Source organism: Scomber japonicus, chromosome 19 (assembly GCF_027409825.1).
Source record: "Scomber japonicus isolate fScoJap1 chromosome 19, fScoJap1.pri, whole genome shotgun sequence".
Classification (NCBI taxonomy): Eukaryota; Metazoa; Chordata; class Actinopteri; order Scombriformes; family Scombridae; genus Scomber; species Scomber japonicus.
In genome coordinates, this window is record NC_070596.1 from 29,540,636 (window position 1) to 29,558,460 (window position 17,825).

At 41.4% G+C, this 17,825-nt stretch overlaps 1 protein-coding gene across 1 annotated transcript in view; it reads right to left on the reverse strand.

Moving 5' to 3' along the window:
* The window catches only part of xrcc4 (X-ray repair complementing defective repair in Chinese hamster cells 4), a 37,376-nt gene extending 19,798 nt beyond the window's left edge, over positions 1-17,578 (reverse strand). The window contains exons 1-3 of the mRNA XM_053339857.1: positions 17,525-17,578; positions 11,146-11,289; positions 9,223-9,413 (exon numbers count right to left, since the gene is read on the reverse strand). Of these exons, the coding sequence (XP_053195832.1) occupies positions 9,223-9,413; positions 11,146-11,287 (333 nt within the window). The 5' untranslated portion in view covers positions 11,288-11,289; positions 17,525-17,578. The remainder of the gene's footprint in view (positions 1-9,222; positions 9,414-11,145; positions 11,290-17,524) is intronic.
* Positions 17,579-17,825: the final 247 nt, after the last annotated feature.

The following is a 17,825-nucleotide window of genomic DNA, read 5'->3' on the forward strand; positions in this document are numbered from 1 at the left end:
TCAGATACGACGTTGCCGTGTTTGCATTCAGATAAGAGACATAATGGTCTCTATCACCGCCGACCTCTGTGACCGCCGGCTCCATAAATAAGTGATCTTTACCGGGGGAGACGCAGCTGTTTGTGTCCCTGCTGACTGGATAACACAGATAAAAATGTGTTGTTTCAGTTTCAGTTTATTGACCAAAAGACAAGCAGGGAATTCCTTCACAAGAAGCTCGGACATTTATAGACTTTACTGGTCAAACTGTGCTGGAGGAGCTGCTCATCCTTCCACTATAAAAACATTATTGCTAATCTGACAGTTGGAAACATGCTGACACCGACATTTTTGGCCTGTTTGTGAACCAATAAGATGTCAGAATAAAAATAAAACCATCAGGAAGCATTAAAAGTCAAACATGAAGCAGGAAGGTGCTGCTGATCTCTTTCAAACCCGTTTTAGACTGTATTATAAGACTTTGGTACTAAAAACACTGTAACGTTGAAACATAGAAGATGAAGATTTGACTCAATGGGACTCTGAAGCTTCATATAGACCAGACTCATAATTATGTTTTATGTTGTTTTCAGTCTGGTTAGGTTTAGGCACAAACACTATTAGGTTAGTGTGAGGGAGAGATGATAGTTTGGGTTAAAATGATTACTGAAATGATATTTACTTCTATAAGGTAAGGCAAGTGATGGAGGACAAAATCCACCAACAGTTTCACGGTAGTTCATGAAATACTGACGTAACTGTATCCATAGTTACGTGAGCAAGGACACGAATTATCCATTTTCTTCGTGACACTTAGCACAGCTTTCGAACTAATGTATATCAATAGGGAATATATTCCGTGCCTCACAGACGGGACTCATCATTATGTTTTATGTTGTTTTTATATTTGTTTATATTTTGGTGAATAGGATCTATTAAAAGTCATGTGAATAACTATCAACTTCTGTTTTGCAGCCTCGTTTTTTTCTCTGGTCTCTAAAGTGGATTTATGAAGGGTTATTGGTGGCAGACATCAGATTATGATATCCTCAAGAAGTGTAAGTCATGCTGAATGATGTCAGTGCATCATCAGAGGATCAGTAAGGCAAATCTGACTGTCCACACTGTTTTTAGCAAGTGTCCAAATCAGGTTTGGCTCTGTTCAGACTGGGCCACATTAATGACCAATCTGACAGGTTGCCGTGGCAACGCCGTCGGAGCGTAGGTGTCATCCAGCATGAATTGTGTGATGTCATATAATTGCGACAGCAACAACAAACCCTCGAGCTTCGTTTGAACGGAGCCATCTCCCCAAAGATTAAGAATTTGGTTTGGTCCTCTGTCCATGGACTGATGTTTTCAACGTCACATCTGTCCAAATGAGATTTGAAACTTCCTCCCAAAGGTGGTTTCCATCTGGTTTGCGAAAATCGGATCTCATGTGATTTATGACTGTTCAGACTTCATAAGAGCATCTGGTTCCGATCTAGATTGGCTAAAAATCGAATGTTGGCTTGCAGTGTGAACGCAGCCTAAAATGTATAACAGTTCATCCTTTGAGCTTCATGAACGTCTGTACAAAACTTAACTGTAATGCATTAAACCATTGATCTGATACGTCTGATGATGCCTCGCTGCTAAATATGTTGTCCTCGGGTCCATTTTGACCCAGGAGGACAACAGGTGTTAACTTAAAAATGAGGTAATTCACTCAGGTAATGAGTTTAATTTAAATGAGGCCTATTGACTATTGCCAAACAGTATGTGTAAAACATGCGGTAACACATTGGAATGAAGTTAAAGTTAAAAAGGTCTAACACAGAATTGGGTAATAATTTATATTTATACTTTATAAACAGTCAAACCAGACCGGGTCACTTTTGATTGGCGATTGAAAGACAACAGGAGGATTAAGTCATATAGAAATATCAGATCCACTCAAATGATCTGAAGACATAATGACACACATCATCACCTCTTCTCTTTTAATCCTCGTCCTCCCTCCTCTCTCTCTCTCTTCTCTGACCTCCCTCTGTGTTTCTGTCACATCGGCTTATTTACGAGCGTCTCATATTTGCCAGTTATTACTTCACCGCCTCCAAGAAATGTTAAGAAAATAACCAAAAATACTGCCAGACATGGAAATACTGCTTCCAAGCTCCTTCTGGCAAACACTGTACAGCTGTTGCCGCCTCATCATCATCATCATCATCATCACACACACACACACACACACACACACACACGGTCAGTATTAAAGCTCGTAACGGCTCAGATCAGAGAGTCCGTGTTGTTGTTGACCTGTGAGGAGGCGGCCGGTTGTTTGGCTGCCGAGCCGTTGCCGTGCCGTTGCCGTGGGCATCGGTTTCTCATGTTGTCATAGAGACGCTACTGTTTCAAAAAGGCTGCTTCTGACTTCACACTTATTAACTGCTGGACACTTTTATTTGGGGAGAGAGCTGCTCCACCTATCCTTGACTTTACTACTGAAGTGGGCGAAAGTTGGAGCTGATATAAAAAGCTGCAGTGTGTTAAAGTCTTTTAAAGGACCACTACAAAGATTATCAGAGTGATTCCAGCTGTGAGTTTAGTGTTTTTAAGTCTTTTGTGTCTTCAGAAGGAGCTCGAGTCAGATTATAAATTTGAAAAGTAAAGAAAACCCAAATCCTACTACTTTTTAACTTTATTTTTTTATTTGTAGTATTTCAAACATTTTTTTTAAAGATATTAGAAAGAAAATCGAACTAATTATCTGCAAAGACTTTACGGGATAAAAAAAGACGTTAACTCTGGTTCATGGGTTTTTTTTTAAACCCTTTTTTAAATGATGCAACTAAAGATTAATCTCATCATTGATTCATTTGGTGCCTTTTTTTCCTCAAATAAGTGTTAAATTACAGAAGTGTGTTACATTTACTTGAAAACATTTTTAAAAAACTGAATTAACAAGATCATTTTTCCTGTTTTCTTTTGTTAATTCAGTAAAACAGCTTTTTAAATGTTTTTCTTCAAATGAATGCAACACGCTTCTGTATTAAATCTACCAAATGTGAAAAAAATGCAAAAAAAATTGTCTTCGTGGCTACGGTGAAATCTTTAATTTGCTGGTTTTGTCTCATTAACAAACCAAAACCTCAATTCACTGTCAAGTATGACAAAGAAAAACAGTAAATCATCAAATATTTTATTTATAAATGACTAAAAATTGACTTAATTTCACTTTAATGGCCATGTGACTTCAGCCAGTGTCATTTCTTTTCAGTTAATTAATTTCCTGGTGATCAAATGATTGAATATAATATAGTTGTATAGTTTATAATAGAATAGTTGTAGTAGTGCAATGCTAAATCTTCATATAATACATCCACATTAACGGTCATTTATTCAGTATTGTAATGTGTCTGATGCTGTTTGGTCAGTATATGAGTTCAACATGTTAGCAGCATACAGATTTAATCAGATTTGAATCCATACTACATCCACTAATTGGCTGATTTCCTGTCAGATCAGCAGCTGTGTAACACTCAGTTTGAGTTCCTGGCGTTTGATTTGCTGTGAGATCAGATTTCCAACATGGCCGCTGCTCTAAACTGCGGTGAGCCTGTTGTAATGTTACTGGAGGATAGTTGACATGTTGTGGTTAAACTGACGTCTGACTGAGACGCTGTGATAGAAAATTAAGCTTCAACATCAGACCGTCTGCTTCTTCCAGACATCTGGGGCTCCACTCCCCCCCCCCCCCCCCCCTCCTCAGATTTGCATAAAGTAACGCTGCATTTCTCTCTTTTTCTCAATGTGAATGAAGTTTATTGGAGTTTATGGTCACTGGACAGAACGCAGCGAGACTAAAAAGAGCAGCGTGAGTTAACTCAGATAATAAAGTTCTATTCTTTTCTGTCCTACTGAAAGGATTCATTTAAAAACTGCAACGAGTTGGTACAAACATCTGATTATAATTATAACACTCAATAAATGTTACTCCTTTAACCTTCATGTCGTCCTCCCTGGTCAAATTGACCCCATCTGTTTTGACTTCCTTCCTTCCTTCTTCCTTCCTTCCTTTCCTCTGTCCCTCCTTTTCTCCCTCCTTTTCTTCCTTCCCCCGTTCCTTCCTTCCCTCCTCCCTCCCTTCTTTCCTCTGTCCTTCCTTCCTTCCCCCTCCGTTCCTTCCTTCCTTCCTTCTTTCTTCTTCCCTTCCTTCCTTCCTTCCTCTGTCCTTCCTTCCTTCCCCCTCCGTTCCTTCCTTCCTTCCTTCTTTCTTCCTCCCTCCCTTCCTTCCTTCATTTCCTCTCTCCCTCCTTTTCTCTCTTCCTTCTTTCCTTTCCTCTCCCTCCTTTTCTTTCTTTCTTCCTCTGTCCTTCCTTCCCTCCCTCCTCCCTTCTTTCCTTCCCTTCCTCCCTCCCTTCTTCCTTCCCTCCCTCCCTCGTTTCTTTCTTTCCTCCCTCCTTCCTTCCTTCCTTTCCACTCTTCCTCCTTTTCTTCCTTCCTCCCTTCCCTTCCTTCCTTCCTTGATTTGAGAACAACAGGAGGGTTAAATCTACTAAATCAGATTTAATAAGCAGAGGAACATTTGTAAAACACAAACCAGCATTAAAACCACATGTTTCATTCCTCCCAGGTCTGAGCCGTTTGGTGTCTGAGCTCAGCGGAGTCACCGAGGCCTCGCTGACAGACACATGTGTGGTATGTAAAACAGCTCGGTAACACCTGCACATGTGTGTTACTGGCTTCTCTGCTGCGATTACAGGGCAACGACCGCCATTAGACCCAAGCCTTTCATTATGACTCATAACTTTATGACACTAAATTTACTGTTTGTTTTTCTTTCGTTTTTTTTTTTTTTTACTTTTTTGGGGAAGTGAAGACGCCTCTGATGTCACATCTCAGCACACTTCAGTAATTTAAACTCTCATTTTTTTTAAAAAGCAGAAGCCTCGATTCATTTTCTCTTCCTTAAATTTCCATTCTGTCATAATTAGTATGGAAACTAAGGTTGTGTGTGTGAATCGTGTGTGTGTGTGTGTGTGTGTGTGTGTGTGTGTGTGTGTGTGTGTGTGTGTGTGTGTGTGTGTGTGTGTGTGTGTGTGTGTTCGACCTCTGAACATGGATTATTCAGCCGGTTGCTAAACACGCCATCACGCTGTTCGACACATCTGCGGTTTTTCTCACATCATAAAAACCTCACCGACCGGTTCAGATCCATTAAAGCTTCATTTTCACGTGTTTGTTGTTTGTTCGCAGCTGGTTGGCTCCAAACTCACACTAACTTCACCAAACCAACAGCAAACTCACACTAACTTCACCAAACCAACAGCAAACACACACTAACTTCACCAAACCAACAGCAAACACACACTAACTTCACCAAACCAACAGCAAACTCACACTAACTTCACCAAACCAACAGCAAACTCACACTAACTTCACCAAACCAACAGCAAACACACACTAACTTCACCAAACCAACAGCAAACTCACACTAACTTCACCAAACCAACAGCAAACACACACTAACTTCACCAAACCAACAGCAAACTCACACTAACTTCACCAAACCAACAGCAAACTCACACTAACTTCACCAAACCAACAGCAAACACACTTCAAATCAGTCTGAATTTATTAAAAGAGGGACTTTTTTCATCATTGATACATTTATAGATGAAAATGTAATGGAATGTAAAAGATAGATAGATAGATGATAGATAGATGATAGATAGATGATAGATAGATGATAGATAGATAGATGATAGATAGATGATAGATAGATGATAGATAGATAGATAGATAGATAGATAGATAGATAGATGATAGATAGATGATAGATAGATGATAGATAGATAGATAGATAGATAGATAGATAGATAGATAGATAGATAGATAGATAGATAGATAGATGATAGATAGATAGATAGATAGATAGATAGATAGATAGATAGATAGATAGATAGATAGATAGATAGATAGATAGATAGATAGATAGATGGATGATAGATAGATAGATAGATAGATAGATGGATGTTGATCAAATATAAATTAATTAAGTCGAGGACAACAGGATGGTTAAAGTCTCTGATCAGCTTCTACTGAGCTTCATCAGTGTGAGTTACTATAGTTATTATAGTTACTATGGTAACAGTGTGAGTTAGTCATATCAAGTAGATATCTGACACATTTACAGTCTGTTTAGCATCAGATTCCCTCTTAGTGTTTCCTTTCCTTCCTTCCTTCCTTCCTTCCTTCCTTCCTTCCTTTCCTCCCTGACACATTTACAGTCTGTTTAGCATCAGATTCCCTCTTAGTGTTTCCTTTCCTTCCTTCCTTCCTTCCTTCCTTCCTTCCTTCCTTTCCTCCCTGACACATTTACAGTCTTTATAGCATCATATCTCCTCTTAGTGTTTCCTGTTTCTCTGTGGTGGAAGTATAGGAACAAAAAGACTTTGATGCTAAAAACACTGTAACCTTTCTTTCTTTCTTTCTTTCTTTCCGTCTTTCTCCTTTTTTGCTGTCTTTCGCTCCTTCCTCCTTTTTCTTTCTTTCATTCAGACGCTGAAGCTTCATATTAGCTTCAGATCAACTTTTAAATCCATGTTTAAACAGAAGGAGGACTGTGGATTTAGTCCTCCATCACTTCCTGTAAACATGATGAAGGATCTAATGGTCAGTATGAACAGGAGGAATCATTACAGCAAGAAACACACACTTCATGTTCATGTTGGGTTCCTGACTGTTAGATAAATATCAAGATATCTACTTGATTTGACTCATGTGGACGGCTGAAGCTGCTACCGACCAGCTTTGCTTTTATTTCCCAAACACCAGAATCTGATTTTATAACTTATTTTCTGCAGATACGTTTTTACAACTTACTGTCAAACTCATTTTCATTCAAGGGCCACATACAGCCAAATTTGATCTCATGTGGGCCGGACCAATAAAAAGATGGAAAGAAGGGAAAAGTGATAGGAAGGAAAGAAAAGAAAAGAAGATGAAGGAAGGATGGATGGATGGAAGGAAGGAAGGAATGAAAAGAAGACAAGAAAGGAAGGAAGAAAAAGAAGATGAAGAAAAGATGGAAGGAAGGAAGGATGGAGGGAAGGAAACAAAGAAGGAAAGAAGACAAGGAAGGACAGAAGCAAAGAAGGAAGAAAGGAAAAGAAAATTAAGGAAAGATGGAAGGAAGGAAGGAAGGAAGGAAGAATGGAGGGAAGGAAACAAAGAAGGAAAGAAGTAAGAAAGGGAAGAAGGAAAGAAGGACAGATGACAGGAGGGTAGGAAGGAAAAGAAGACAGGAAGGAAAGTGGGCCTGATTGGATGCCTTGGCGGGCCGGTTCTGGCCCACGGGCCGCATGTTTGACACCCCTGTCTTACACCTTTAAACTTCACCTTTTCTCCCAGCTCCACTGTTTTACTGCCGTCTGTCTTCACCAAACACAACTAAACAGGTTTATCACAACGATCAGATGAGTGGTGATGTAATCTGTGACAGTCACGTGAAGCGACGGCTCGTGTTTCTATAAAAGCAACTTTCACACAGTTTCACACTCCATTCATCACACACACACACACACACACACACACACACTCCTCGCTCCGGTCGGAAAACCAAAACAAGCTCGCCGCACTTTCCTCCGAGGCAGATGAAGATTAAAGCGTGTTCAGCGTTATCCTTGCGGCGTTGTCCTCGGTTACACACACGCGGGCGATGACGTCGTCGTGTGAAACATCAACACTGTCGGCTTTAACTTCAACAATCCATTTACGTTTTCAGAGATAAAGCTGAGAATGAAAACACACGACTGGGTTTTTAGAAATGAACCTTGTGACTCGTCTGCCGGCAGAGAGGGAGATTTAAATAAACACACTCAGAGTTAGGCTCAGAGGCCATAGTTCAGTTAACTGTGTATCACACTGAGATAACACACAGACCAGAGCTCAAACTGTGAGCTGATACACTGAAAATTAATCTCAAGTATTAGTTTTAACTAGCATGAAGTATTTTGCTAACTAATTATGTGTTTAAGTCTTTTTTTATACACAAAAATTCCAAATATTGCGACTTTTCTGTGTTTAAGTCATTTTGGTTGGTCAAAGACGTTAAAAGGAAACTCAAATATTCATTTTTTTTACATTTTTCACTATTTCCTGACTTATTATATAGTTAACAATTAGCCAACCAATGGAGAAAATACTCATCAGCTTAATCGATAATTAAAATATTTGTTAACCCTTCAGGACCTAAGCCATTTCTCCTCATTTACTGGCTCGCCTGGCCTTTTTGTGTTAAAATGCTTATAAAAGCTGAATGCTGTGAGCCACAATGAAGTGATATGACTTGGTTTTTTTTCAGGACAAGGCTTTTTCAGAGCTAAGCAAGATGGCCGTCCGGGATGTGATGCAAAGAAATTATCAGAGAAAATATCACAAACAGATAAAATATCCAAAAATACGACTTTTTACGACTGGATTACAAAACCCATGGAAGGACTATGGAGGCATGGAATATACCATTTGAAAAGGTGAAAATGTTAGGATTCCGCCAAAATTGAAAGTAAGTCGATCGGACTTCCTGTTGTCGAGTTATACCATCAAACATAACTCTTACGCATTCGTTATCGCGGACGATAATGCCGATCCTGGAGGGTTAACCACTAGAAATGTCACTTTTTATTTGAAATTCAAACTTTCTTAGAAACATGAAAAGTGAAAAGTTCATATTCGAGCTGTAATGACCTGTTTCAAATGTAGGCTGCAGTGTCTGAATCAGACCAGCTGAGGGCGAACTAAAACTTCACTAGCTTTTCAGGTGCATGCTGGGAAAAATAGAAACACGGATTCTAACTTTTGTGGGCATGAGGCGGGGCCATGGGAGGAGCGGGGAGGTTACTATGGTTGCGAGGGCTGGATCTCGAGGACATTGGTCAATCAACCTGTCAATCAGGACGTAGCCACGCCCTAATGCATACCCTGCTTTATCGTCACATATAAAATCAGGGAGGCCAAAATGTCCCAAATGAACATCATACTGCATTGAAGAAGGCTTTAAACTAGCGATTGAGACCATAAACACATTTTGAAAACGTTTACTGAGGTTAGAAATCAAGTGAGAAGTTGGTGAATTCTCCATTGACTTGTATAGAGACGGTCGCCCCCTGGTGGCCTTTTGATAGAATGCAGCTCTAAGTTACTTCCACGTTGGCTTCATTTCAGAGGACCAGAGCTCCCCGTCTGGTTAACACTCACCGATATGTCCTTCTGAACCTTCTCGTAGGCCAGTGTGAGGGTGGAGCAGCGGTTTGGAGGAGAAGGCGTCAGGCTGAAGCTGTAGGTGACGGAGCTGTTTGTGTCGGTCAGCGCCTGTCGGAGGTCCTGGACGTATTTCTCCTTCTGCATCTCCAGCTCCTCGGCTTCATCGCTCACTGCTGCCTCGCTCACTGCGAACAAGACGATGCTGCGTTATTATCATCAGTCTCCAGTTTAAAGAGAAACTGCAGCAAAGAAAACTGAACATGAAGAAGAATGAAACAAACACAGGCGTAGTTTAAAGCAACCGAGCATGAAGGCAGCTTTAAAAAGGTTCAGAAAACAATCTTTACTCAAGCTTTCAACTATATTTCAAGTTTACTTTCTGATCATTCTGAATACTTTTAGGACTCAAGTTCAAGTTTTTTTTTATCATATAACATCTCATTACACAAATAAAAATAAAATATCAGATAATTGTAAAAACTCCTCCTGAAGTTGTTCAGTTATCAAAGATATAAAAGAGAGAAGTAGACATTTCTGTTATTTGAGAAGCAGGAAACTTTTACACAAAACCATGATGATTCAATTATCAAAATAGTTTCTGATTTATTTTTTGTTGATCAGCTGTAACTTATTAATTAATCAATTAGCATGCAGCCAATGAAAAGCAACACAGACTGTAATCAGTCTTTAACCCTTTATTGGGCAAATAATTATATTTGGTAACTTCTGTAAATATCCCAAAATATCCTTCCTTCCTTCCTTCCTTCCTTCCTGCCTTCCTTCCTTCCTTCTTTCCTTTCCTTCCTCCCTGCCATCTTTCTTCCCTTCCTCTTTTCCTTTCTCCCTCCCTCGTTCCTTATTTCCTCCGTTCTTCCTTCCTTTCCTTCCTTCCATCTGTTCTTCCTCCCTCCCTCCTTCTCTCCTCCCGTCCTTCTTTCCTTCCTCCATCCCCCTTTCTTCTCTCCTCCCTTCCTTCTTTCCTTCCTCCGTCCTTCCTTCCATCTGTTCTTCCTCCCTCCCTCCTTCTCTTCTTCCTTCTTTCTTCCCTTCCTCCCTCCCTCCTTCTCTCTTTCTTTCCTCCCCCCTACCTTCCTTCCTTCCTTCTTTCCTCTGTCCTTCTGTCTTTCTTTCCTCCCCCCTACCTTCCTTCCTTCCTTCCTTCCTTCCTTTCAACGAGTGTCCTATAAAGGGTTAATCTGGGTTTTATCTGAATATGAGAAACTTGAAATGACGTGTGAATGCTGCTTTGATCCAGATTAAAGAATAAACCATCAACTTCAACTTTTTAAAGCAAACATGAATGAAATATCTTCAGGTGTGTCCCTATTATTTAAGAAGCGGGAAACATTTACAGAAAACAATGTTCATTATCAATTAGCATGCAGCCAATGAAAACCAACACCGATCATAATCAGATTTGTATTTTGTGTCTTTAATCTGGATTTTATGATAAACTTGAAATGACGTGTAAAAGCAGAGTTTTTCCAGATTAAAGAACAACTTTCAAGAGCAAAAAGAACAACAAGAATCAACTTAAACTTCTAAACAAGAACAGATGAAATGTCCTTAAATAAAGTGATCAGAAGAATTTAAAGTGTTTAAAGTGTGAAGGTTGAGTCTCTTCAGGTGTCTCAGGAAAGTTTGAATCCTCAGCTGACAGCTTTCAGACGGTCTGAGGTCAAACTAATAAATATAAGTGTCCTAGCAGCTGAGAGGGTCAACGAGGGTTGCTTAAACATTTGCACAGGTGAAGTGAGAAAGGTGTGTGTGTGTGTGTGTGTGTGTGTGTGTGTGTGTGTGTGTGTGTGTGTGTGTGGTCAGACAGGTGAGCATCAGCTGAGTATAAAGCTATAAATCTGTCAGGTCCGTCGTGTAAAACGTGAGACAAACGAGCCGCGAGGTCGACCTTGTTTTTACCTTCTCCTCTCCAAGCCTCCTGTCCGTCAGTCAGCAGCAGCTGGAAGCCCGAGCCTAAGTCCCGCCCCCTCCAGTCCACCCGCAGGAAGTAGGAGGAGTCTGGCTCCGAGGAGACGCAGATCTCACGCACCGACACGTGCATCACTGCAGACAGAAGACAGTTACAGGATTAATAAAGAAATCATCTCGTCTCTGATACACTGAGCTGCTCTCAAGTCAAGTCAAGGAAGGAAGGAAGGGAGGATGGAAGGAAGGAAGGAAGGGAAGGAAGAAGGAAGGATGGAACGGAGGAAGAAGGAAGAAAAGGAGGAAGGGAGGAAGGAAAGGAGGGAGGAAGGAAGAAAGGAAAGAAGGAAGGAGGGAGGGAGGGAGAAATGGAAAGAGGAAGGGAGGAAAGAAAGATAGAAGGAGGGAGGAAGGAAGGAAGGAAGGAAGGAAGGAAGGAAGGAAGGGACAGTCTAAACAGACAGGGTCAATTTGACCCGGGAGGACAACACGAAGGTTAAATCTTCCTCAGATTCAGATTTACAACTTTTTTTTAAAGCAAAAAATTGCCAATGCGGAAGTAACTTAGAGCTGCATTCTATCAAAAGGCCACCAGGGGGCGACCGTCTCTATACAAGTCAATGGAGAATTCACCAACTTCTCACTTGATTTCTAACCTCAGTAAACGTTTTCAAAATGTGTTTATGGTCTCAATCGCTAGTTTAAAGCCTTCTTCAATGCAGTATGATGTTCATTTGGGACATTTTGGCCTCCCTGATTTTATATGTGACGATAAAGCAGGGTATGCATTAGGGCGGGGCTACGTCCTGATTGACAGGTTGATTGACCAATGTCCTTGAGATCCGGCCCTCGCAACCATAGCAACCTCCCCGCTCCGCCCATGACTCCGCCTCATGCCCATATAAGTAGAATCCGTCTGTTGTCTTCCTGCAGCTTTTGTCCCGTTGACTGTTTATAAAGCAGAAGGTAGAAATTATCACCCAATTCTGTGTCAGAGCTTCTGAGCCAACTTCATTCCTACTTAATAACACATGTTTTACATATATTGTCTGGAAATGATGCTCGATAGGCCTCATTTAAATGAAACTACAGCTCATTTTAGTTAACATCTGTTGTCCTCGGGTTAGTTTTGATCAGGGAAGAATAAGATATGTCAAACTTTGGATTCTCACACACACACAATACTTGGTAGTGGATCAGTTCATTGTTGCTTTGGATCCAAACATGATGATTTGTTAACTGTAAGAAAAGAAAAGCCCTGCAGGAAGACTTCACCCATCACCCCTTCGCTGGCTCTCAGTCGTCCTCTCTTAGTAAGCAAACACCACTCTGCTCATATATTTATATCAATATGCTCTGAGGATGAAGCTGAGAGTAGCTCTGGATCTGTTAATTACACACAGGCACAGTTTGTTTTCTCTTGTGGAGGCTTCTAGGTTTCTGCTAGTGGAGCCTTGTGAGGTCTGTCATCCCTTTAGGACCTTCAATATGTCTGAAAGAAGGAAAGAAGTAAGGACAGATGGAAGAAACAGAGGAAGGAAGGAAGGACAGATGGAAGAAACAGAGGAAGGAAGGACAGTAGGAAGAAAGGTAGGAAGGACAGATGGAAGAAACAGAGGAAGGAAGGAAGGAAGGAAGGAAGGAAGGAAGAGCAGAAAGAAGAAAGGTAGGAAGGACAGATGGAAGGAAAAAAGGAAAGAAGGAAGGACAGAAGGAAGAAAGGTAGGAAAGAAAGATGGAAGGAAGGACAGAAGGACCCATGGAAGAAACAGAGGAAGGAAGGAAGGACAGATGGAAGGAAGGACAGAAGGACAGATGGAAGAAACAGACGAAGGAAGGAAGGACAGAAGGAAGAAAGGTAGGAAGGACAGCTGGAAGGAAGAAAGGAAAGAAGGAAGGACAGATGGAAAAAACAGAGGAAGGAAGGACAGATGGAAGAAACAGAGGAAGGTAGGAAGGACAGATGGGAGGAAGAAAGGAAAGAAGGAAGGACAGAAGGAAGGAAGGTAGGAAGGACAGATGGAAAGAAGAAATGAAAGAAGGAAGGACAGAAGGAAGAAAGGTAGGACGAAACAGAGGAAGGAAGGAAGGACAGATGGAAGAAAGGTAGGAAAGAAAGATGGAAGGAAGGACAGATGGAAGAAACAGAGGAAGGAAGGAAGGAAGGACAGATGGAAGAAACAGAGGAAGGAAGGATGGACAGAAGGAAGAAAGGTAGGAAGGAAAGATGGAAGGAAGGAAAAGAACACAGGAAGGAAAGTGGGCCAGATTGCACCCCCCGGCAGGCCGGTTCTGGCCCACGGGCCGCATGTTTGACACCCCTGATCTAAATACTACTGTACTGTTTTAACAATAATGGTCTGTCATCCCTTCAGGACCTTCAGTGTGTCTTCTGTTCTCTAGATAAACTCTCAGCATGTCGGAGCAGCTGCTGTAAAACACACATCGGGCCTCAGGAGGTTTTAGTTTGTGGTTGGACGACACAGTGGGTGAAGGAGGTAAAAGTGTTGGTTGGTTGGATGACACAGTGGGTGAAGGAGGTAAAAGTGTTGGTTGGACGACACAGTGGGTGAAGGAGGTAAAAGTGTTGGTTGGATGACACAGTGGGTGAAGGAGGTAAAAGTGTTGGTTGGTTGGACGACACAGTGGGTGAAGGAGGTAAAAGTGTTGGTTGGCACGTGAACAGCTGCCAGGAAAATGATGCAAGAACAGCTGTGGGAGTTATAACAGGTCTCAGGTCTCCAGCAGGTCTGACACACCTCCAGCAGGCAGGACTGTCAGATCACACTGCTGCCACGCACGTTTCACTACACTGTCACAGGTTCAAGTCTGAGCTGAGGCAACATGCTGGTTAGAAAACACTTCAGCTTGTTCAGCACTTTGGTCAACTGAGGTTGTTTTAAATGTGCTATAGAAATAAACTTTGACTTGACTTGATGGTGGTTACCAGGATGGTTACTATGGTAGTTACTATGGTGGTTACCAGGATGGTTACTATGGTGGTTACCAGGATGGTTACTATGGTTGTTACTATGGTGGTTACCAGGATGGTCACTATGGTGGTTACCAGGATGGTTACTATGGTGGTTACCAGGATGGTCACTATGGTGGTTACTATGGTGGTTACCAGGATGGTTACTATGGTGATTACCAGGATGGTTACAATGGTGGTTACCAGGATGGTTACTATGGTAGTTACCAGGATGGTTACTATGGTTGTTACTATGGTGGTTACCAGGATGGTTACTATGGTGGTTACCAGGATGGTTACTATGGTAGTTACCAGGATGGTTACTATGGTTGTTACTATGGTGGTTACCAGGATGGTCACTATGGTGGTTACTATGGAGGTTACCAGGATGGTTACTATGGTGGTTACCAGGATGGTCACTATGGTGGTTACTATGGTGGTTACCAGGATGGTTACAATGGTGGTTACCAGGATGGTCACTATGGTGGTTACTATGGTGGTTACCAGGACGGTTACTATGGTGGTTGCCAGGATGGTTACTATGGTGGTTACTATGGTGGTTACCAGGACGGTTGCCAGGATGGTTACTAGGATGGTTGCCAGGATGGTTACTATGGACACTGCTGTCATTGAAACCACGTAGTTGTTGTGTAGTTATATAAAGTTGTTATTTGTCCTATTTTAGGTTTGATGAAGAAGAGAAATGTATTTAAAATCTCTAATTTGAAGCTCTGTGATTGGCTGACTGGAGGACTTCCCTCACTGTCACTGTGTTAAAGTTTTCTTTTAGTTTAACATTTAACATTTCATGACAGAAAAACATGAAAGTAAACAATATGATCCTGTATTAAAACCTTAACCCTAACCCAACCTGAGGTAATAAGCTGGGATGAAGTTTGAGGTTTAACAATAATTTATACGTTATGCTTTTTTTAGTGGATATTAAGTTATTCAGCAGTTCTTCTTATTAGCCTCTCACCAAGCAGCAACCTGTTCTCCTCTGAAACATGAAAAGCTACCTGAGCATTATGTAATTGTTAAACGTTGGGTTTTCCTCGGAGCCTTTCGGTCGAGTAATGACTGAAGTGAGCCGGCCTGTAAATGATGAGTGTGATCACAGCGCTGGTAAGAACTGTAATGCTCTAATACAAGCCTCTCATTAGCTGTAAGTACAGGCTGAGCACAGCAGAGCGGAGAAACTCACACCTCAGTGAAGCTGCGTGCTAATGACGGAGCGCAGCAGCAGGCTTCCTAATGCAGCACAACACGTCTTTAACAACACCTGCTTCACCCAACACACACAGAGCTGCTTCACCCAACACACACACAGAGCTGCTTCACCCAACACACACAGAGCTGCTTCACCCAACACACACACACAGAGCTGCTTCACCCAACACACACACAGAGCTGCTTCACCCAACACACACAGAGCTGCTTCACCCAACACACACAGAGCTGCTTCACCCAACACACACAGAGCTGCTTCACCCAACACACACAGAGCTGCTTCACCCAACACACACACAGAGCTGCTTCACCCAACACACACAGAGCTGCTTCACCCAACACACACAGAGCTGCTTCACCCAACACACGCAGAGCTGCTTCACCCAACACACGCAGAGCTGCTTCACCCAACACACACAGAGCTGCTTCACCCAACACACACAGAGCTGCTTCACCCAACACACACACAGCTGCTTCACCCAACACACACACAGAGCTGCTTCACCCAACACACACAGAGCTGCTTCACCCAACACACACAGAGCTGCTTCACCCAACACACGCGGAGCTGCTTCACCCAACACATGCAGAGCTGCAGGAGCAACTTCTACATGAGGAGATGAAGAGAAGTGACATTTCTTTGTATTTGAAGTTTTTAGTGAGAACATGAAGCAGAACATCTAGAGCCAAGGTCATTAAAAAGATGGAGGGAAAGAAGGAAGGAAGGAAGGATGGAAATAAGGAAGGAAGGAAATAAGAAGGGAGGAAGGAAAGACAGGCAAAAGGAAGGAGGGAAGAAAAGAAGGAAGGAAGAAATGAAGGAAGGAAGGAAGGAAATAAGAAGGGAAGAAGGAAGGACAGATGGAAGAAACGGAGGAAGAAAAGAAAAAAGGAAGGTAGACAGGCAAAAGGAAGGAGAGAAGGAAAGAAGAAAGGACAGAAGGAAGGAAAGAATGAAGGAAGGGATGAAGGAAAAAATGAAGGAAGGACAGAAGGAGGAACAAAGAAAGGTAGGATGGACAGAAGGAAGGAAAGGAGGAGGGAAGAAATGAAGGAAGGACAGAAGGAATGAAGGAAGGGAGGAAGGAAGGAAGGAAGGACAGATGTAAGGAAGTAAAGTGGGCCGGTTCTGTAGTATAGGATTACTCAGCATGTACTGCTATTATATACACATTAAAACCACTTGATCATCCACTCCTGGAGGAATTCACTCTCCTGCCATCTGGACGGAGATTTAAACCTCGAACACGGACAAATAGGTTCAAATGTTCTTTTGTCCCACGACTATCAACACAGTTAACCTGTACAAACCCTAAAAACAACATTTCTTAGTTTGATTCAGATTGAGATTGTTCTTATCAAGTTTGGTTGTGTTGTATGTCACTGTGTATTTATCTATTCGTGGTTGTTGTGTTAGTTGTTTTTTGTTACTGTCACTGCAAACCTAATTTACCCTCGAGGGAAAATAAAGCTCTGAACTGAACTTTAAGAGGAGTTTAACTTTATTCATTAGACCATCTCTCATATCTTCCTATCCTACCTCTCTTATAGATTTGACAAGCTACAGTAAAGAGGGGTTTTTGGTTTTTTAATTTAATAAAAGACCTAATATGATCTTTATGGGAGGAAAAAGTGGTTAAAACGCCCTTTATTCTATTTTCAATACAGTTCAGTCTTATTTTAAAGCTGCAGTTTCTCTTCAGTCTCCTCTGATAGTAAACTGACTCTCTTCATCTCAGCTGCTTTCAGTTCAGTTTCACTTCATTGACACTGACAGTAATTCTAGTATCAGACCTCAGACTGTTTAAAACCATAGACTGTTTAAAACCATAGACTGTATACCAGAAAGACACAAAGAGAAGTTTCTCTTTTCTTTTCAGTAAAGAGCAAACCTGACCTTAACAAAGATCAAATAAACTCAGACTAACAGCTGCGCGTGCACAGAGACAATCAGCTGGTTAACTAACATTAAAGATAATTTATAGATAATTAAATGATTAAATGAGACTCTGTTTTAAACTCAGAGCGTCAAGCAGCAAACTAAAGAGAAAACACACACTGGAAAATGTATAATAATAATACTAATAGTAATAATAAAGTTTCTCTGTAACTCGCTGCAGAGAGAAGAAGCTCACGTCGAGCAGCAGAAAGCAGCACAGGTCTTTATCTTACCTGTAAACTGCAGCGCTTCAGTCCAAAGCTTACTTTTCTTTACTGAAAGGAAATCTTTTATCTTTTATTTTTACTTCTTTATTCCTTTGCAGGAGCTCAGAAGCTTCAACCTGCCGGAGACTGCAGCGCCGACGTCATCACCCGGCGACACAACCGAACAGCTGATCGAGTCTGTTCCATGTTATTTACGTCATCGTGTTTCTGTCATGAGCCTTTTATTATCAGAGCTGTTTAATTTTATCATCATTATTATTATTTGTATTTATTTATTGATGTATTGATGTCGTTATTTTGTTATAGT